Genomic DNA, 23,291 nt, shown 5'->3' with positions numbered 1-23,291 from the left:
AGTTTTCTTTCTATTGTCTCCTCTGCAATAGTATCCTCCAAATAACCTTCGAAAGCTCCATGCTACTTCTTGAATATCCATCCAAGAGATGTTCATCTCTTCTTTCTGCTTCTTTACTTTCTCTCTTAGCCCTGGCTCCTTAAGACCTCATCTTGCTTTATTTTATTTTATTTTATTTTATTTTATTTTATTTTATTTTATTTTATTTTATTTTATTTTATTTTATTTTATTTTATTTTATTTTATTTTATTTATTTTTGTCTTCTTGCCAAAATACTTTACCTAAGCCTGGATTTTTATCATTCTTATGGATATGGATAACTGTAGAAGGAGAGAGAGGACACAAAGTGACTTACTACTTTCCTTGCTCAAGTTTGGGATCATGCTGCCTATGTCACTTTTAGCCTCAGCACTTCTTCAGCATGCTTAGTTGCCTTAAAGTTCTTGGGACCATCAGACAATATTAGTCACATGTATGCATATTTCAATGACTAGATAGTGGAAATCAAATTTTTATCAATCTTTAATTATTACAGAGAAGTGTGCTTGGCTGCTATACCGGGTCTGTCAAGCTGGCTTGAAAGAATACAGTATTTGAAATTTCCACGTGAATCAGAGCATATTCTGCAATGGGCTGTAGTGCTACAGGGCTCACCCAAGAACTGCCATTCTTTTCAGAGCTGGAGTTGTTTTTCATAAGTTCTTCAGTACTTCTCTGCAATTTACAGCGATGACCTGTAGCTGTCAGTTACATTTTAAAGCAATTTTCTTGTAAAATAGATGCTTTCCAGCTGCAGAGGAAGCCAATCCTCTCGTCTTCAGATCTGAATTTTGCAGTGGTTTGGAACTGGCACTTGACAAGCTGTGCATCATTCTGTTCAGGCTGGATACCTCTTAGATTTAAAGTCTCTCAAAACATTTTGACTTAGATACACTTATATTGATACTGTCCCCATCCCAGATGGCTTGCATGTTAAAATAATCTTTTTAAGAGCTGAAATACCGAACAGTATGCAACCTCCTTGCTCTGGGCTTCCATATCACTCTGGAAGGCTTCAGTACTGAGCAGCTGCTCTGCCTGCAATGTCTCCTTGGTACTGCTGGGTGAGAGAGAAAGATCTGGAATCCTTTGACAGCGCAGCAAGCCATTGCTGGTTCAGTCCTCTTTGCTGCTATGCTTCTTGCACTGCATCCATGCAAGTGAGGCATGAACACGCCTCTGTGACAAGACTGAGTACTGAACGCCCAACCAACATCAGCTCTCCTTCACCGAGCAGCAGAACTTTCAGGTTTTCCATTTGTGTATGTGTATATTAATTCATCCAACTCACCTCTTCTTTTTATATGGTGGCATGACACATTTTTCTTGCTATTGGCTGGATTAACACTAGATCACACAGAAAGCATGCTTTGGTGTAGCTCAGTATTTAGAGGAATTAAAGTCAAAAGAGGTTTACTGGAAGGCACTCAGATGCCAAGAGGTATTAAATAACAAGATTTTATCATGTATGTAATTATTTATTGAGCTGAGAATCCATACAAGGTAAACAAATGTTTACATTATCATACAGTAAGCATTTCCAGGGCTTAATAAAAATGATTGTCACTCACTGTGCTTCACAAAAAAATTCATTTTAATGAATAAATAATTTGATGAAATCAAAAAATATTTACAATATAAACAAATGAAAAAGCTTTGGATATATTAATCTGAGCATCCTGTATTTTGCATCTGTCTAACTGCATTTCTATCAAGATTCTCTCTCTGAAATGGTACAAAGTGGATAGAAATTACAACTCAAAAAAGTTAACATGATTTGGTACACGTCTTTCCATTAGTTCAGATAAGCTACATATGATTCATTTATTATGCACGTGTTAGAATGCAAATATAACTAAAATCATATATTATCAAAATGCCAGATAGCATTCTCCACAGAACAGAAATGTACACTAGGCCATGACAATAACTGAGAATCACAGGTGACAAAATATAACAGAAGAGTACAAATTCCTTCATAAGAATATAATTGTGCTCTCTTATTTACCAGAGGACTATGCTGCTTCACCACATCGATGGCTACATATGATTACAGTGTTCAATGACCGCCATGTGGTTTGGTGTACGCTCATATGGGTGTCAAGCAGCAGCATTAATAGTGGAAAATGGGCAGTGCAAGCAGTTTTATGAACATCTCTTTGGGCTCTTAAAAAGAGCCAGTTATACAAAGCAGTAGAAGCGTAACACTGAGAAGTCTTCATCTCATTGACACAGATATCATGAAACGACTTGCTTTGTTCGTGGTGGTGGAGGGAGGAACAGTGTCTGCTCTGTTTATGCCATCAGCCGGAATTCAAGTATTCCAAAGCCACTTCATAGCAGAATTTGTATTGATCCTGAAAAATCAAGACAACCACAACGTCAATTATTGAAGGAACTTAATTAAGGGGATCAATATTTCTCTTCTGTTAAAATTATTTACAATCAGCTATGGTCTATGGGAACCAGTTCGCAAATCAAATTTATATTCAGATAAGAAAATCTTTACATTAACCAGACAATAGACACTACATACTCAGTAATTTACAGTACTGCTCCTATTAGTTGTGTAGTTAGCTGCTCTAATAAACTCGTATGAGAAAAATTGACTACACATAAGTAAAATGACATGCAGCCCTTTAGTCATCTGTCAGAATGCTCACATAGCACTTTGCCAGAATTGGAGTTATTGAAGTTCATCCATGGAAATGTTGATCTTAATGCAGACCCAACATCTGATGATTTCCAGCCCATAACTCCTATTTTCAAGCAATCATAAAGTCACTTGAATTGGAAGGGACCCATAAAGCCATCTAGACCAACCCCCCTGCAATGAAAAGGGACACCTACAGCGGATCAGGTTGCTCAGAGCCCCGTCCAGCCTTATCTTCTTTGTCTCCAGGGATGGGTCATCCACCACCTCCCTGGGCAACCTGTCAGAGGGGGTGGATGTTCTGTCCCTGGAGACAGGTCACCACCTGAGCATTTTGATGATCTGAGCATCTTTATGCTCAGACGCATACTACATGTCAACGTGAAGTCTGTCCATTGTTCCTCCACTAGATGTGGCTCAAGCCCACACTGAAGACTGTGCTCCCCCAGTACAGTAGGGCAGGAGACCAGGCCAGATCCAGATTCCTTTTCAAACAGTTAATGGCAATATGTATTTTAGGGTCTTAATGGCTCTTCTGTTACCCAGTCTAAGTTTTCAGGTACCAGTGCTGTGCTTTAAACAGAGAACTGCTATTTCCATTTGCAATGGCTAGGAAGCTGGTCCAGATCCAGGGAAATCCCAGTCTGCATCCTGAGATGAACAGTCATGACTTTATCCTCTTCACATCTTAAGTGGCACAATGAGGTCAGTGCTTTTGACTGGCCTTCACCCACAAGGCAACTTTAAGGGATGTGATACTCTGGGACTTAACAATTTTGCGCCCACACATAGCCCTCTTCCATTTTGCTATTTCTACTCGGAATATGCTGCAGTCATTTAAATGAAATAAAAATGATGAAAGATATAGGTGTGGGTTCTTTGAATCCAAGTATGTTCTTACAATTCACAATCCCCATTTCATGACTATTTCTGCCACCAAAATGCCTCTCTCTATTACACACTTTAATCAATTACAAATTTAGCTGCGCTTGCAGGGAGATTACAGTTACATCCCAGATATACTCTCCTTTCTATTGAAGAAAACATTATAAAGGATTAAATCTGATGGCCTGTACTTGTGATTTTGGGACACTTCTTAGTTGAAAACAGAGGCCAACTTAAAATTTAAGAGGCCAAATGATCAAAAAACCAGAAAAAAACAGTGACAGTTTGAAGTCCTTTTGTTCAGAGCCATCACTTTAAAAGAAAACAAACCCAAAGTACTTATGTTGCCTAAGTCATGAATGAAATGCATGTCAGGCTTTAAGACCCTGCAGGGTTCCATAAACTGCTCATGTCTTCTTCAGGATGAGAAAAAGATTAAAAAAAGAAAATATTATGTAATTTTTTTTTCTTTATATTATGTAAATTCTTTTCTACTTTTATGGAATATGTCATTAAATAAATGACAATTATTCCATAGCTACAATACAGAGATCAAAACAAGAGACCAGCCACTTATCCACTGCCATTTTCCATGCTCACTTTATGCTGATTTGGTGTCCCCGCAGAACTGTCGTTTTTACTAACCCTGTGTTAAAGAGTCAGTGTTTTATTATTTCCCACTGTGCTCACTCATGTGTGTCCTCAGCACATCTTTATTATTCACTTGATGATGAATAGGAAAAGTTTATTTATGTTAGCTGGCTTCAGAGAGGAATATTGGTGTTTCTTCCGAGGACAACCACTGGTAGGTCCAATAACATTTATAACAGTTTATACATGAAGTAACAGATGTGTTTCGATGCCTTTGTATGTTGGCTGAACAATTTCAGAGATTTTTCCACACTGAATAGATGTGGCATTCAGATTTTTGCACTTGCGGGAAAACCAATAGTTTCAATTAAATGAAGTGATGAATCTCTACTTATGGACTGCAAAGACCATCCTCCGTCTGGTCAGAAAGTACATAACTTGTTCATATAAAGTAGTCTTGATGCTTTTTTTGTCAAATACTGTTATAAATCTGAACATTTCATCTGTTATAACAGCATTTTACAGAAGTAGATGAATATTACTGTTCTCATGTTTCAGGTGGGAAACTGAGGCAGAGACGCATAATAAAGGTCAAAAAGAATGAAATCAGTAAGATCAGTAACAGTAAAAGAACTGAAGTGTCCACACTCCCCTTTTACAATGAAAAAAACTAATGTGAAAATTCCTTTGAACCTTGCTAATTCAAGTTGTGCTAATTCTGCTTTGTCAGTGGGTTATGAGATAATGGAAACAATCCTGATCGTCCCCTACCTTAGTTTCTATATGCTTATTTTACAATAAGGAAAACAATACTGCTCTCCTTCCTAATTTCCTTTGAAATCTCCTAGTGAAAAAACCTTACAAAGGCTTCTCAATACCAACCAGACATTCTCAGACCACCTCCAATTTATTAAGAGTTATTTTTATATTCTAAAATAATACATCCAGCTTTTGATTAAAAACATTCTGTGCTGAAAAATGGAGACAGCTCCCTGACAAATCTATACCTGGGAACTGTCAAAAATGAGAATTTATAGAGAGCATTTTCTTCAACTGTACATCTTCACACTGGTAATTTTCTTTTTATTTCTATAAAATAGATGAATAAGAGATCAGTGAGTTCTGTGCACTTAAGCTCTGGGAGAACCAAAAACAGCAGGCCTGCCAAGTCTCTATCCAAAACTATACTATCTGAAAGAAGAAGTAGACATTTATCTTAATATCTGGGAAATAAAAATGTATGGTTCTCAGCACGATGATTCTCCTCCTGAGAATACAAACCAGAGGAAGAGGAGCCAAATAAGCTGCTCCCTCCCACCTCTGTGAAAGCTTGATAGTTTCTTACTGTTACAAGATTCACAGTTTCATATTCCTGGCTTGTGGTCCCATAGCACTAGTTGTGAACTCCCTCCTCACTTTGCACAGCTGGCAACATCTGGCTTTTTGCCACGAGCTTGGCTAGAGAAGCGCCTAAGGGAAGGGCTGGGACTTTTCATCAAATCACAGATGGTTTGGGCTGGAAGGGACCTCACAGACCACCCAGTCCCAACTCCTGCCATGGGCAGGGCTGCCCCTCAGCAGCTCAGCTGCCCAGGGCCCCATCCAACCTGGTCTTGAGCGCCTCCAGGGATGGGGCACCACAGCTTCTCTGGGCAGCCCATTCCTTTTCAAGTAGCCTAGATGAAAGGCTGTGGGACCTGGGGAGAAGGTGTCTTTATGGCCCTGGCATAAGAGTAGGATATCATGTTTCAGCCATCTCTGAGTACAGAACTATACACTGGAGTGTAAGAACTTGCTGCTTTAAGCTGTTCTGCAGCTCTTGTGGAGTAGCAGCTGGCACTTCAGCAATTCCCCATTACAAAAAAAAAAAGCCCATAAAACACTCTCTAAGAAAATAATTGCACATGGCCCCTTGTTTCTGAACTTCTTTAATCTTTCTACGAGATAGAGCAACCATAATTAAATGCAATATTCTGGATGTCAAACTGAAATTCATGGCTTTGATAAATACTCGGCGATTAAGCTATTTATAATATATATAATTTGAAAATCTGGCATTTCATTTTACATAACTATTATTTCTACCCATGCAAGAGCTGCTCTCCACTTGGCGCAGCCTGCTAGAAAGGAAAATTAATAAGGATGTTCGGCTGAAAGTTTAAAACTCTTAAAAAATTCAAATGAACAGAGACAAAGTCTCATTGGGAAGAAAGCAGTGTAAAAATACTCTTACAAGTGAAGTGACTTCATTATCCCCTTTGAAAATGACTTGCTTGCTTTGTGAACAACTCCCACTGCAAATCTTGGAAATCTGACTGAATCTTCTGAGAAAAAAAGGAACATTTTCTATTTAGTGCAGCAGTTAAAAAGCTCATACCAGAAGGTCCACCATGTTAGGCTTATTATTTCTCAGTGTCTTCACAGCATGGAATACATCAACAGCCCTCTGATGTTGAAGCATTTCACAAACAATACTGATTGCACAAAACGTCCCACTGCGGCCACCTCCATTCCTATAAGTTAAGAAAAAGAAACTGCTCAGTTACAAATTGACAACATTACAAGTTCTTACAAGTTCTTACAGTGCCAGGAATGGCTACAGAAGGTATGAGTTCCACCAGGGAGAAACCAAAGAACACAAATGTGCCTGAAGGCTGCTGAACTCTAAGCAAGAGTGCTGTTTTTAATTGGAATTAATGGGCTGAATGATCTCAAGCCTATCATCAAGAATGCAGGAGGCTGAAAGCCTGAAGGGAACTGAGTGGCTGAGTTTTGTGCCACGCTCTTCAGTGAAATTTTGAGGCAGCATGAAGAGAATGCTAAAATAAGGACAAGGTACTTTCAGATTTAACAATACCCTTCTGCACTATAAATGCACAAGGATGTATTGAGTATCAGGCTAAAAACATTACAGAGAAAGAGGATCTTTTAAGGTTTTTTTTTAATTCCCGATCCTGGCGCCTTCTTCCTGTACCCAAAGGTGTTTCAGAAGAACAAGAGAAACGGCGTCCAATTTGATCACAAGCCATTTGGCTGTGCTTTTAGCATGGCCCAAGGACTGGCTGCACTGTAACAGCTGCTTCTGGAAGTGACTGCATTCCTCCTCCACCCACAGCAACAGAGGACAAGAACCCAAAGTGATTTGCCAATGAAGATACCAGGCACAAAAGCTCGTTTGCGTGATCAAATACAGCATTTAATAATACTTTACGCCTAGTTATTTTTAATCTTTAGGAGAATTTCTTTCTGATGGAAACTCTACTACTTCTATAGCTATCCTAAACAGGATCTTTAGGCTGCACTTCACCAAAAATAATAAACCTTACTAATTACCAGAGTGCAGCCTAGCAAGGTAGATGGTCTTTCAAACCAGCTTTGCAAATGGTTGATTTTCAAAGGAAGCTACAATGTCTCACATCTGTCACATCCCCACAGTATGAAAAGAATGCTCTCTGCTGCCAAAACACTGCCTGATATTGTGGGACTCTTTGAGAATTTTAATTAAAATAAAGTCATTTAAAAGGATTATATTAGAGCTTTTTCTTTCTTTACTGCCTGGAAGTGACGCATGTGTGATGTTGTACAACTATTTAATATCATCAGCCACCTCAGAGATAACAGTAATTTGCACTTCAAAAGGGTCTTTTCAGCTAAAGATCTCAAAACATTAATTAATCACACTGCACAATGCTCCTTTGATGAAAGTATTATTATCCCCATTCTACAGATGGGGAAACTGAAGAGCAGTGACTTGTTCAAGGTCAGTGATAGTAGGAATTATTAATGCACTTTCCTCCATAGTTGTAATATTGATTAACTGTGAACCAAAATTCAGGAAGTTATTGTCTACTCTTGGGTTCCAACTTCTGAAAGCATCTTAGCATTTGCTTTTCACATGAAGGTGTCCTTTTCCATCATGGTAGCATCTTTAAGTAGATCTTCAGAAGGAGAGGGATACAATTTCAGGCATGAAGATTTAATCTCAGAAGATCAACCAGTGCTGAGAACAAACAGTATGTACATCCATTAAGCCATACCAAAGCGCAGGATGGTGGATGAAAGCCTGTACCCATGGAGCACAAGGGTCACCAGAGGACAAAAACAGATATCATTAGGAGAGAAGGGCAGTCAAGGGGCTGTCATAACTGTTCTACCAGACCATTTTTACTTCCGTGACTTACATCTGGAAGAGGAGTCACTCCCTACAGTATTATTTATTTCTACCACTAATGAACTGTAGCTGGCACTGAGTAGAAATAAAAAGCACATTGTTCTGAAGGTACAGTTTTGATTTATTTGGAACAAATATGCACCTTTTTCATTTGAAAAAAGTCACTTGAAATTTTTATATAATGTAGAGTTTTACCCATCATCTTTTCACAGGTGTCTGCCAAGGGACAGAGTGGGAAACTCATGAATCTGCATATAAAAAAAAAGTACACAATTTCTTGTGTCTTCAGAGCTTTTAAATGAGCAGCTGTATTACTTATTCAGATCCTGTACCTCTTCACCTTCTCATGAATCTTTAAAAACCTGGCACAAATACTATGATAACAGTACTTTTCTCACTGGTCCCTAATACTTACAAGCAATGGACAACTGTGCGTCCCTCTCCCCCGTTGTACTCCTCCTGCCACTTCTCCACCTGGCGGATGAGCTTCAAAAATGAGCGTTTGGAAACCGGTGTGTCCCTGTACATGGGCCATCCCAGGAACTGGAACTGTTGCACCATTCGATAGCCGTCCTGGGGCTGCAGGCATTCAGGAAATGAGTAGGAGAAGAAGGAACAGCATTACTTATGGTCTATTCAAATGGTGTGTAACTTAGATATTTGCATCAGTGTGGAAAGTTCTTTGGGCAGATCACCACTGACAAACTACTAATGCAATTTCAATTGCCCATAAAAAGTTATGACTTAATTTTCAACTGAGCTATCAGGACAAGAGGTTTTTAACAGAGAGTATATAAGCAGAGTAAAAGAGAGCAACGGTACAGCAGCAGGATCAAACAATTAATTAACATCATAGCAGAGGAGTCGCGATATGATTATATAAGCATTTCAGCATTTTGAGAAACATTTGCACTCTTCTGTCTTTTTTACAAGAAAGGTCAAAACCTCTCAAGATAATTTGAAGCAGGAAATGTTTTAAAAACCAAATGAAACCCTCAGATTTTTCCTGCTTATAAAAAAACGAACTAGATTTTACTTTACTGTGTGCTACTGAAGCAGTCAGAGCCCCTCTGGTGAGATGTTACTGAACAGTTGCTTTATGGTGATTTAAAATAAAAAAGGAGCACAGAACAAGTGTTAGTGGCAGAAAATTACAGTCCTTTGAAAAGGGCATAATAAACACACAGATGAAAACTGGTTTTGTAGTCTAGGATTTGCCATTTTCACTTCTGGCAAAGTGAATGCATTTTAGTACCACTTTTAAAATGAGCAATGTGCAGAAATGTTGACGTTACCAGTTTTGCTCTAGAGTAAGAGGCAATAGAGAGAATGTAAGATTAACAAGATCAGGGAATAAACCAAGCATTAGATATGTTCTTCAATGTGTTTTGTCTGCTTTATGTCAAATTTGGACTTCACTACTTTCCTGTCCAGTTTCTTTCAATTGAGTGCCTCTTCTCCCTAAATGGCATCCGCCAGACCCAGCTTCTGCTACAGCTCCCCATTAACACTCTTGGAAACTGTGGTGTTATGTTGCCACATTTTGTGGGAATTCAAGACCTTTGTCATACAACAGAAGTACCTTGAAGCTTACAGTCTACTCCCCTGTTTTTACAGGAGCATCCCAGGGAGTATTCTGGGGGCCTTCCTTTCACGGTTCTGACAGCTACTGGACTCCATGGCAGCTCCTGACTTTTTAACAAAGTGTGTTTCTTACTCCTAGATGTAGTTCTTCAGGGAACAGTACCAGCCCACTGCAAGAGCACTCTCCAGCTGGCTGGGAAGATATGCCTGGTCTGTGGCTGAATCCTTTTTCTGCTCAGCATTAAATTGATGCCTAATTTTGTCTTCTGTCAACTTTATAGTAGCATAAAAGCTGGATACAAGAACATACATGTCCCTGTGAAGTGCTTACATCTATTATGAAGTGTGATTAGTGGAATAAGATCTGCACTAAAAGCCTGGGACTGGTATTGAAAAACAAGCCTAGTGTTGCATGATAAAGGATATAAACCTTTAAGATGGCTAACTTGAAACTTTTAAATTAAAACCGCGCTGATTTCACCTTTTTGTGGCTACCAGATAACCTCAATACTGCATTTATTTCATTTGTATTTAATGCACCTGAGATATGCATTAAAATATTTTTCAGTTACACACACAAGACTTTTTTCTTAATGATTACTGTACGATGCATCATTCACTCATGCTCTCAACTCTTTCAGGTTGGATATCAGGATATCATAAGGAGCGGTGAGGCAGTGGCACAGGCTGCCCAGGGAGGTGGTGGATTCACTGTCCCTGGAGGTGTTCAAACCATGTGCATGTAGCACTGAGGGACGTGGTCAGAGGGAGTAGTAGGGATGGATTCATGGTTGGACTGGATGACCTTAGAGGTCTTTTCCAATCTTAATGATTCTATGATTCCATAAATAGGCTGAAAAATGAGAATGGCTTTATGTGAGTTTAACTTTCTTTTTTGGTGTGACTCGGATAGAGTCATCTTAATCACTGAGGCAGAATTGTCATGCAAGTAATGTCCTTACTCTGGCTGCATTATAAATTCGGAATATCCGGCTGATGATGTCTTCTTCTAAATCAGCTGATACAAACTCCACCTGAATAGGACCATGTCGGTGTACTCCGTTTTCTGGCCAGTACTGAGGACACAACTACAAACACAAAAAGCACAGTTAATTCATTCTCATTTAACACTGCCTCAATATATATTTTTTAGATAGATTGTGCTACTTTCAGTGCAGAAATTCTTACACAGTTTCTATACGAAATATACAGTGCACTGTCCTTCACTATTTTCAAACTCTCTGATTTTACCTGAGCAGAACAGATTTCAACAAACGCCTTTTTACTTTGCTGAACATGTTATGGCTTGCTGCTCTGCTCGCCATTTGGAGAAACATATTTTCAACGCTCAGCATCAATTCTACAGTATGGTATGACAGGATAGGGGGATGCTGTTGAATATTACCAGATCTTGGAGAAAGTACAAAACCTAAGACCAAAGGCCCAGTATCTTCAACTGACTGAAAAAAAAGTTGATAATAATTCAAGCTACAACAAAATGTGGGCTCTGTACTATAAGGAGTTTGCCAAGTCTCAAAACTCAAGACCTAACTTTCAGACCTGTCTCATCTGTGAGTAGTGATATTGGCATTATATAGGTTGTTATACAGGTACATTTTCAGCAACTGCTTAATTGCATCTTATGAATGCCACTTGGAAATAGTACTTATCCCTTAGTGCTCAGATAACATTACTTCCAGGTATCTAAAGATCACACAGCAGCATTAGCATTATCCTGCAGTTTTACTGTCTAATAAAACCATGATGGCTCTGTCCTGGAACCAATTATCCTCTCTCTTTTAAAGATTAAAACAACACTTCGCTTGGAGATATTTGAAGCTACACTTTGCTTATCAATTTCCTCCATAAAAACCCTGATGATTTATTTTCAGGGATACCTAGAGTAGTTCAAGCAGACAGCTTTTGCAAGCATTCACCAAAATTAAGCATGAACTCATGAAATTTTGTTTGCCCTCAGAACCATTGATCTCATATTTGGAACTTTATTTCATTTGGTAAAACAGCTGTAGTCCTCATTCTGCTGCATTGCTGTTGGTGATCCAGAGCAGAGTTGACAAATCACATCTCCTCCAGATGTTGTTTTGCATTTCTTATAACACTTATTCCTCAAAAAAGCCATTTGGAGATGACTACATTTTAGGAAAACATAATCATTTACTACATCAATTAAAAAGAGAACAGAGTCTGATTTGCCAGGGTTCACTTTAATGAGTTAAGAACAGAATTTTCAAGTAGGAAAATATATTTTAATTTATTTTAAAATCCCCACATGATTCAGTCTGCTGAGCAAACTGCTTTCCAAATATTGCCTGAATCTTACACATTTTTTTTTATTATGAAATACACTAGTGTGCAGGATAGCAGAATACAATACTGACATGCATGCAACTAATGCAAATACCAGCGCTCAGATCACAGAACGTATGCACAATTTAGTATGTGTCTTTCAAATACATAGCCATACTGTTCAAACAGATCTTTGAGAAATGCTTAGATGATAATAAACAGAGCTGTTTGCCAGAGCTGTTTTCAGAAGCCAAGATTTTCAAGTTCTAAAGAAATCCAAAAGCATTTAGGTCTGAGCATTTTGCATGCGTGTGATGCCAGCGACTCTCTTTAAGTCAGAGCCTCTTTGAAGGGCTGAATTTCATTTCCCAACAGAGTGCAACCATCCAGATGAATTGTAATATCTAAACTGAAATGTAAACACTTCATATATACATAAATAATAATGATAACGGTAATTATTAATAGATCTGAATGTAATGCGTGTTTTTAATAAACTCTGCCCTCTCTCCACTCTCGCTTGCTCTGGGGGCTTTCAGATTTATTCCTAATGAAAAGATTTTTACTCACATTAGAGGGAAAAGGTTTAACATGCTGCAGAGGCAGGTGTATTAACCGCATATCCCAATAGCTTTTAAAAGCCTGTGAGGCTAATAAATGCTTGAAATAGCTGTGCACTATTGTAAATTCAAAACACAGCCCACAAATTAAAAGAACTCTGTTCCCCAGTCCCTCGCAGTCTGACTCCCCTGAGTCTCTCCTTATTCACTCAGAAAATAATCTTAGACTCATGAATAAAAGTTTTGTCTTTCATTTCTATTTTTCTCCCTGTAGACAGTGAAGTCTTTAAAACAGTGTGCGGAATTCCTACACTTCCATTGAAAGACCAAACTGAAGATTAGTATGCTTTTAGAGCAAATTCTTCAGCTTAAAAGGAAATAAAGAAGACATTTTTCTGAGTATGAAAAATATTCAACAAAGCTAAAAGATTCCTGATCATATAAAGAACAAACATGGCAAGCAATCTGCTGTAAAAAAAAAAACAACAATTGATGTTATCTTTTCCAATAATTAGCAAATATTAAGGATCCAGATTACCACCACTTTATTCCAGCAGAAGGATGTGTTTAAAACAAGGGAATGATCCCTGTACAAAAATGTGGAATTGCACAGTAGCAAACCAGGCTCTGGGATGCTCAGTGATCAATGCTAGTGATTAAATTGCCAAGCCAGTATGTATGGTTTTCCAGTTTTCTAAAGAACATGTACAGCATTGCGCTACTCTGTTGTAAGGTTCCTCTATATACTTCTTTGTCCTGTTTGCTCATCCAGAGGATGATTAGTGTCCAGCATTGTTCAGTTCTTATCTCCTAACAATGTAATCTTGTGCCAAAGACAGCACAGATATCAGGCTGGGAACACCCATCCCTGCACACAGACCAAGGTCACCGACCTGTCGCATGCAAGCCAATGGGGAGCTGTTGGCTTTTGTTTGTGGCTTTTGGCCATGAGCATGCTTCAGACTTGAGTAAAAAACCAACAACCAAAAAGTTCTGGCTTTTAACAGCTCTTCTCAGAGTATGCTTTCCTATCAGAATAAATTATGGTTGCATATACTTATGTATGTGGGCATTAACATTTTGGTGGAGAAGCTGCTGATGCTCTGATTTATTCCTCCTTCCCTATGCATATCCGCAAGCTACAAATCAATTTTTTAATGTGTTAGTATTTAATGTTGTTTTATACAACTAATTACATCCTAAAGCTGTTCTGAAACACACATGTGCTGCGATGCTGAGGCACTGGCATTTCTCTGTCAAATAGAAGCGTTTGGACTTACTTGTGCAGGATCTACGTCATTCAGCATAACTATTGAAGTGCAGTGATAATCTAGGACCAGCCTCCAGAAATCTTTGACAGTATTTGGCAAGGGATGCTGCGTAACTATAAAGGCTGATGGTTGCTTGTAGCTCTGCAAAGAAATAACAAGAGATGGTTAAAGAAGAACGGTAAGAGAAAAAAAAAAAGCTCATTTAGCACAATGCCAGTAATAGTCTCAAAACTTGAGGACTGAAAACATTATTTCTCTTTTCCATATCGTTTATTCATTATTTTCAGCTCTTTTCTGAGATCTTATTTGCTTGAAAATTAATAAACTGAACATAACTTCTGCTGATGTTATATTTCTGAAACTTATTTTATGCCACAGGCATAGGATAAAATCATCTGAGGTTTTTCCCTCCGATGCAACTCCTACAAAATTTTGCTCAACAGTTTTGTTTTGAGCTGCTAATGGACAGATTAATCTTGGCCATCTGCACTGAGCTGTTAATTTGAATTATTCCTATGAAAGGAAGCATCATCTACTTATTTTTCCAGAAACACTGTTCGAATTCTGGTCTATGCGACAGAAGGGAAGATACCCAGGGGATACATTTTGACGGGTTTTTTTTGGTTTTTTTTTTTTTCCTCAGTCAGAATGCACTGCTATGCTGTTGGTGGAACAGTTGAATTGTGAACCTTGTACTCACATTTTCATGTCGGTCCTCCTGAGTGTTATAGGCCAGCGTGGCCATCCCAGGGCAAAAGTTGGTAGGGGATGTCTTTGCCTTCAAGGAGGACAGGAAGGCCTCTACACACTTTCAACAACCAGATACTGAATAACAAAAACTGTGCTGGCTACCCCTTCTTCTTGAAGTGAGCTTATTTAAATGCTCATATGTGAGGTGATCCAACTGCATCTCAGCCTGAAGGTGCAGTTTTCACACAGAGATTCAGCACCTTGCCTGTGTGAGACTGAAAGTTGAGAGGGAAGAACAAATGCTCTTGTCCTTCACTGAAGGGATACTGAATGTGCTTTGGATGGAAAGCGAGCCTTGGAGCCTTTGGCCCAGATATGCTTTTGGAATCAACTCACTGTCTCAAGAACGAAGCATTTTCAATGTTTCAGGAATCAAGTGTTTTCAAAGCAAATACTATGGCAGTACTTAATTCACAGAACAAAACCACACTGAACCCTCCAGTAAGAAGACCACGTAATGGCAAGATTGTAAATCACAAATCAAGGAAGCACCGTTCTAATAAGAGCATATAATAGGCTTACTTACAGTGAGAACCAAGAGAAGTCACTTAAACTGTTGCCCTGAGTTTCTCTACATAGATCAATAAAAAGATAATACACTTTTATTTTCACAGAAGAGTTTTGAACTTAGGCTTATTTTAGGAAAACGCTTTGAGAGCTTGGAAGGAAAGAAATGCAACAACTGCTCTAAACTGTTGTTACTCTAGCTTCACTTTTCAAAAAGGCCATTTACAATGTGTTCATTCTTTTCTAACCTCTGCTTTCGTGTTGTTTATGTGTGTGTGACAACTGTAATTGCTATAGCTCTAAATTGTAAAAGATGGGCTATAAATACCTACACTCTGAAGGAGGTTTAAGTGTCTTTACTGATATTCTATTAACAGGATTAGAATTACTCGAGATGCATTAGGAAAAAAATGCACACACACATGAAGAGGAACCATCCATTCATACAGAAATAAACAGAAAGACTGAAGTAATGGCTTGTGTATTATCTTGTGCTGACAGACAATTATTTTTTTTGTTAATTACTTCTTAAATTAGAAACAAAGGGAACTGAAATATTGCTGCAAACTGTATTATCCCATTTAACTGTCTTAGTGTCTTAATAGGTAACTCATTTTTTCCTAGGCCAGATGGTTAAAAATTCAAGCACTAGGGAGAAATCTAGACACATTTAATTTATCAGAACTCCCTGACTTGCTCTCTAAGCATGGCTTTGGAACCTTGGATCTGACATAACATATGTGTGATCCTAACCATACCTGGGAGCTTAAAGATTTTGTGCCATGTTTTTGGAAAACAATCTAGAAGGATTTCAGCCTTGTGCTGACTCTACTTTCTGGCACTGCTCAGTTTGGAGGGCTCCTTACTCCCTTTTTATTATTAATGATGTGGAGGAGACTTACATCCATCAGTGCAGCATTAATGTAGTTGCTGCTCTCCCCATCTATCGTTATGAGGAAAGGCAGGCATCTGTCTGGAGGCAGGACATCCATACAGCGATTCTTTTCATGATTTCGTGGTAAAAGTGCTATACTGCAGTCTTCCACACGCAGTGTCGGAGTCACCATATTTAACGTCTTTCAAAAAGAGTAAACAATGCAACAGTGAAATTAGCAGTGAAAGCATCCCCAAAGACTTAAGAATAGATCAAGTTCGCCATTCAGTTTCAGCAGGAATCAGATTGAAGAGAATCAAAACAAATCACAGTCAGTGGGGTTTGGAAGCAAGAATCGTGGAAGCAAACATATCTGAAGAACAACTTCAAAGACAAATGCAGAGTAACCAGTTTTCTGGAGCAAGGGCAGCAGAGGGAATTGACATACATCCTTGGAGTGAAAAGATTTTACTACTATCCCATTGTTGTCTCTGTTGACTTAGTATAACTCAACAGCAATTAGTGACAGGTTATACTCTCTTTTTTAATTTTTTTGCAGTCTTTCATCTCCCAGGGCTGGCCCAAAATTCACATGGTTGAAAACCAGGACTTTATAAGAAGCCTTTGTATAGCTGAATTGTATAGCTTCTAGGTATGGATAGCAACAACTTACCCTAAATTCCTCTTTGATCTGGCTGGAGTTAGTTTGAGGATCCAGTTTATTCATTTCATAGTAAGCAGACCTAACTTGAGAAGCTGGAATAGATGTGTCTCCACAAAGACAGGCTTCCAGGATAGCATCATGGATAAATACATACTGTTCCTGGTAAAGCAATTTAAATAATTACTGAAGTGAGTATATGCTATTAGTAACTTGGTAAATAAATAATAACACCTAATACGGTTAGCCCATTAATTCTCACCAGCTTTACACCCACTAAAGAAAGACCAGATAGAACTTCTGCAGTTCACAAAACTTCATCCCATTCATTTAGGAAAGAATATAAAAGGATTGACTGAAACTAGTTACAATTATGAACAGAAGTACAGTAAGGTCATATATCTATGACTGTTCCTGTTTTCCTCATTCCTTTGCACAGTTCTGTTGGTTATCACATAACTGAGCCTCAGCAAGATGCATTCCAGAATGAATGCTCTCTAAAGAGGAAACACTCATGAATTTCTTTTATTTAACAAACCATTGCAGCATAACAGTGGCCTTGTTTGGGCAACAGCTCCACAAGCTTCTGTGTGGATTATTTTTCTGCATGTCACCGAATAAACTACCTCCTGGATAGGGCTTGTAGCAAAGGGCTCTAGATTTATGGGTTAGAATAATACTTTATATTGCAAAGCATAAGGGAGTGATCCAGAAGATCAACAATACCTCTGTCTGCACCATGTTAACTCTCCGAGATCGAAGCTCTCGCACACAATTGTATATGTCTACAACACCTTCTCTTTCTGCCATATCTAGCATGATGTCAATAACGATGAAGCACCCGGTTCTGCCAGCACCAGCACTAAAGTAAAAGAAGAGCACAGTTAATCCGCATCAGTTCACTGGAAAATGTAAAGTTCCAGAATCAGTTTTGCCATTAAATTGTATGTCAGGTAGAAAGTTATTGTGATCAGAGTGGCTTCACCAACTTGTGTGGGGACCACATGGGATATGAGAAGCAGAAGTACGTTCTGAATTCAGTGGACCACACAACAGAGAGATTTGTGTTCTGCCTACCTGCAGTGAACCACCAGAGGTCCGGCGTTTGGTGGGCTCTTGGACTTGACCTGACGCACAAACCCCAGCAGGCCTGTCGCGTGGTATGGCACGCCGTGGTCTGGCCAACCAGTGAAATGAAACTGACGAATTTCTCGAATCTCATGAGCACCTCTCTGTTCAAAAGGCCAGGGTTGAAAAAGAAAAACAAGGTGGAATATGAAAGAAATTGAAAAAGAGGCATCATAAGAATGTAGCTCTAAAAGCCTGAGCTCTGCTGAGAAACATCCGCCCCCTGCCAACAACCACATCTGGACAAGACTGCTGGAAAGCTTTCTGATAGCTGAAGAGCAAGTGCCCAGGTCATGTATCAACCGACTTCAAAGCCTTACAAGAAAATACAGTGATTTAGCACTCTATTGTTTAGAAGTGTCTAGCAACAAGATAGAGACTCATCTCCCTAGTTAAGCACTAGGTTGCTTTGAAGACTGCAGCCTTAAGAAGCAGGCTACGATCAACAAACAGGTCATCAGCAAGGCCACGAATATTTAGCACTGATGAATTTGTTCCCTGACTACTCTCCACAGGAGATTTGCTGCTGACTTCCAGGGACTAGAATTTCAGCATAATTTTCCTTATCATTTGTCTCCTTCATTGGTCTGAAAGAAACAGCTGAATAGTAATGAAAGCCTTTTTGCACCTTCTGTTGTAGGGGCTGCGTGTGTAGACCTCCGCATGCCTACTCTTTGAGCGATTTACCACAGTCTGCAAGGACATGGATATGGTGAGACAGGTATGAATGAGCCAATCGTATAAGTAATTTCCCATGTGAATTTCTGGAGCAGTTGGGATATTAAAGGTGTGTATGAGAAGTATGATTTTCTTAGTGCTTGTATTTCCTCTTCTCCCTCTAAAAATGTAGCTGCCAGTATTTTATTCTCATTAGAAATCTACACACCAGAGGCCATCATGCATATTTCATAAGCAAACAGCAAAATTATGACATATCATCTCCAGGCTGGACTAAATGTCAATGATATTAATAACCAGTGGTTTACACTTTTTCTTCTTAAGGATGTATTTCCTGTCTTGTTCCTGTTTGCATATAAAAGGTGTAATTTTCCTTGTGTAATAAAGTAATATAAACTCCCTAATTTATTGCTAGCATGCAAGCTAAGAGACTCAGGGATTGTTAATGGTTGAGAAATCTTGGCCATGCCAGTGCAACTGGAGTGGAATGAGCTGTGGTATATCTTGGAGCTCTGACTCAGGTCTGCTCAGAGGAATAACCATTCTCATACCTCATGGAAACCATGGCACAGAAAAGCTGGCAAGGAAGAAGATGAAGAGAGTGTGCAGCACTGGCGTGCAGCGAAGGGACCACATCCTTGCAACAGGATTGGCCTTATATTCTAAAGATCAATTTTGAAACATGCAGAAGCTCAGGAGCAAAGTAATTTGTATTGTACAAAAAAAACCCCAAACACTCAAATACAATTTGGTCTTTGTATTCCGTGGATTTCAGAATATGTTAGTTAACAGATTTTTCTTTGCTAATATAAGCACGGCCTCCAATTCTGTAAATAGCTGTGTGTAGGTGGACTATCCATGTCCCAAACGCTTTTATATTGCCCATAACAACTGCCCACAATCCCTCAAGCAATGAAGTTTCCATTCCAAAAAAGCAATGCCATGACTATAGAAATCAGGGACTGAAAAGAATACCCTACACACATTTTTCATGATATAGACAGTCTTGATTTCCAAGTAATTTACAAAATACAAAATGTCCCTCCAAAATAATGTGTCACACAGATGAGAATATGTACTGTGTATCTTCTGCATTAGTTTTGAGAACGCTGTCTGTCATGCTGACTGTATTTCTGTCTATCATTGCTGGTAACACTCAACTACTTAGAAAAGATTTTGCATTTGGGGTACTTTTATAATGAGCTTGCTTATTATACCTACACAAAAGAATGATTTTCATGTCTGTAGCTTCCCTGCTGGCTTCAAAACTCAAAATAGCAGCACAACTGCACGAATCATAGAAGCATATGCTCAGCTTGGAAAGATCACTTTTTTCTCTCTTTCTGCCGAAATAAACAGAAAATGGTGTATATGGCTAACAAACCTCAGGATGTTAAAAAACAGACCTTAATCCAACAAGTACTTATGGTGTTTCTGTATGTTACTATTTGTGTAATTCATCTGAGTTAACTGTTGTGCTGTAATTCCAGGAACTGCTTATGTGTACAACACTGGAAAGTGTTCTCCAGAAACAGAGTGTAAATTCTCAGTCAATTTTCTCTGTATTATCCCCCCACTTCTCCATAATTACTGAATAGCTATTAAAAAAAAAAAAAAGAAAAAAAAAAAAGAAAAAAAAAAAAAAGAGAACCAATCAATTTATCATCTCCAAATTTAGCAAACTCTAAATTTTATTTGATAAGAAGGTATGAGAATGCTGATCCAAAAATAGGAAAGATGATAAAAGGGAATCTCTGGAGGTCTCCAGCTTCTTGGCCAGAATAAGTATTTGGCCAAAACTAGAACAGTGGCTTAGCCTAGCTGAGCCCTGAAGACCTCCAAGAATGATAATTTCACAACATTCCTGGGTAACCTGCATTGTGCTGCCCTTCTCCTCAAGTTAGACAGAGTTAAAATGTATGGAAAATAGGGTAAAATCCAATGCACAGTACTCAAACTACACTGACACTGCTTTCAGAGGCTTACTAAAAAACTACCAACTATTAAAAAGCAGTGTCTAAATGAAACCTTTTCAGATGGAGATTTTTTTCTTTTTTTTTTTTTTCTTTTTTTTTTTAGCAATAAAATGTTTAGCGTCTTTTAGCTCTATCTGTATTAATGCATTTATTCAAGACAGTTTGGTTATATCAACTGTAAAATCCTCTAGGTCTTTTTTTCCAGTCCCAGTTAAGAAGTGAAAAGCTAACATCAAAGCACGGCTTAAAATTTGCAGAATAGAAATCAATGAGTGCCTCATCTACTTCAAAGTACAGCCACCCTTTCTCATCTGTTTATTAAAAATATCTAAATGCAAGGAAACAACAGACTTGAGCAAATTCAATGTACTGTATGCATAGTGGTAAGCATGATACAATATTTCAGCTCATTCAAACTGTATAATTCTATAATCATTACCCTCAGGTTGCTGTATTGATGCATATTTAAGTATTAGATTGAAGAATAAAGCAGGAGAAAAACAAATTCCTTTGTTACTGAGGATGTTATGTACAGAGACCCTGTTGGGCCATCTTTTTGGCAGTTTCATCTACCTGGCTGCAGGATTCTTTGATGCAAAAAAATTAAGCTCTTCAGAACCAATTGAACACTATTTCATTGTTAGAGAGCAGCAGTATATCCCAGGTACTGAAACTAAATCAAAGGCTGTTTTCTAACACAATTAGTTTAAAGATTACTCATGTAGATACTGAGGCAACATTACTTCAATATGCCATTAGGAATATCAAGTCTTCTGAAGGGGCCCTTTCCTCTTTGTTCTGCAACTCAAATACGTTTTGATGGATAGAATAAAAACACTTCCGTCCTTTAAAGAAACGCGTGAATAAAAATGTGAATTGACACTAAATGGCAAACACTTCCACATTAAATAACCCTGCTTGTTTTCACTTTCAGTAGGTACTCTATTTACCAACTGTACATTATCCATATGTTATAAGCTGCTTGAGAGAGCTGTAAGGTCCAGTGAGCACCAAATCACAGCATTGTTCTGATAAACAGCAATGCAATGCACTGATTGGAACTCTACATAAGATGGATTCTGTGTTAAAAATGAAACTGCTTTGAAAAGACAGATTAGTTTGTTTCAGAAATGTCTCTCTGCTGACCAGGAACGCACCGGTCCAACAGATTCACAGCCATAGGCTTCTGAATAATGGTGCCTGCAGCCTCTGGTACAGACAGAAAATGATTGCAGTGAGCTTAAGATGGGAAAACAGCACAAATGTGTTTTTCAATTGATTGGTGGGAGGGAGGCTTTGATTTCTTCCGGGCAAGGAACATCACTTTTCTAACATAGGCAGTGGCCAGGGCTGATGGAAAAATGCAGAGCAGCTGCCTCTGAAGAAAAATATAACGTACCATAAGAGGGCGCTGGCCGTTTACCCAAAAATCTGCTACAAAAACTCACACAACAGGTCACAAATTTAACTTTCCTTTGCTGAATGTGTTCAGTTATTTAAGCAGCTACCACCGTACTGAAGAAAAGTGAATGTCGATACTTACCTTTTCTACTGCAAATGTTCGAATCACATATTCAGCGAGGAGCTCTGTTTCTATTAGGGTAACTTTAATGTCTTTATATATCTCTGTGTCATCTGGCCAGTATTTGCAGCACTTAACCTTTAAAAACACAAAAGAAATTAAGGTTCATTTATTTTAGAAGGTTCATGCTGAATCCATTCTACATTCTTTGCAGTGATTTACATTTTCAAATACGACCATGTGCAGAAGATTCACAGTTTTACACACAGAAGTAATTCATGCTTAAGGGAGCTCTTTTTTTAATGCTGCATTTTTGTGTTGCAGGTGAGATCTGTGTTGTGATTAGTAGAGTAAGGTGAATTTGTATTAAGCACAAGAAGTATTTACATTGTGCATAACTCAGTTACAGAAACTGCTCACTTCATAAACTTTCCAACTGGGGGTAAATGTGCAGAAGGATAACTAATGTGAAAAGCTTTTTTCCCATACATTTTAAGGTATTGATCTGCTTCTAAAAGACTTCCTATCTTCTAAAATGAAAATGTGCTTTTCAGACAGGATGGATCTTCTCTACTGTTAGAGAACTATCTGTTTGCTCAGATCTATCTTCCAAAGGATTCTATGAGGTCCAATGGCAAAACTCAACACACCAAGTCAAGAGATGAATTTTATTTCTGGGTTTTAATACTGATTTTCCAGATGGCCCCAAACACTGTTGGCAGGCTTTGTCTCGTTTAGCTCAAATTAGGATTACTAGGATGAATACCTCTTAGAAGTGCTTTTACTTTTGTTAACTGTGACAAGAGTTTAGACATTACTTTAGACTAGGAGTTTGGCTTTTTGATGGCTATGGTTAGGTGAGATGACCTCCTTTCAGGTAGCTTGGCCTTGAGTACTTCCAGGGATGGGGGCATCCACAGATTCTCTGGGCAGCCTGAGCCAGTACCTCAGTATCCTCAGCACAATCTCTTCCCTCTAATCATCTAATCTAAATCTACTCTTTCACTTTAAAACCATTACCTCTTGTCGCTTACACTACACTCTCTGACAGAGGCCTTATCAAGCATACTTGCAGGCCTCCATTAGTTGCTGGAAGGCTGCAATAAAATTTTCCTGTGGCCCCCACTACTCCA

General features: G+C 38.6%; 1 protein-coding gene across 7 annotated transcripts in view; it reads right to left on the bottom strand.

The window, feature by feature from the left end:
• Positions 1–1,497: 1,497 nt before the first annotated feature.
• PTPRM (protein tyrosine phosphatase receptor type M) overlaps positions 1,498–23,291 on the bottom strand; it is a 432,075-nt gene continuing 410,281 nt past the window's right edge. For all 7 annotated transcript variants that reach the window (XM_015855338.3, XM_015855340.3, XM_015855342.3 and 4 more), the window contains 10 exons: positions 22,180–22,296; positions 17,932–18,086; positions 17,581–17,716; positions 16,867–17,016; positions 16,222–16,395; positions 14,072–14,203; positions 10,887–11,012; positions 8,756–8,919; positions 6,547–6,682; positions 1,498–2,397 (listed from right to left, as the gene is read on the bottom strand). In XM_015855338.3, coding sequence (XP_015710824.2) covers positions 2,344–2,397; positions 6,547–6,682; positions 8,756–8,919; positions 10,887–11,012; positions 14,072–14,203; positions 16,222–16,395; positions 16,867–17,016; positions 17,581–17,716; positions 17,932–18,086; positions 22,180–22,296 — 1,344 coding nt within the window. In that variant the 3' untranslated portion in view covers positions 1,498–2,343. The remainder of the gene's footprint in view (positions 2,398–6,546; positions 6,683–8,755; positions 8,920–10,886; positions 11,013–14,071; positions 14,204–16,221; positions 16,396–16,866; positions 17,017–17,580; positions 17,717–17,931; positions 18,087–22,179; positions 22,297–23,291) is intronic.

This window comes from Coturnix japonica, chromosome 2, assembly GCF_054131305.1.
Source record: "Coturnix japonica strain WE chromosome 2, WE-NBRP24, whole genome shotgun sequence".
In the NCBI taxonomy this organism is placed as follows: Eukaryota; Metazoa; Chordata; class Aves; order Galliformes; family Phasianidae; genus Coturnix; species Coturnix japonica.
The sequence above is the reverse complement of the archived record's forward strand: the minus strand, read 5'-3'. Positions and strand labels throughout refer to the sequence as shown.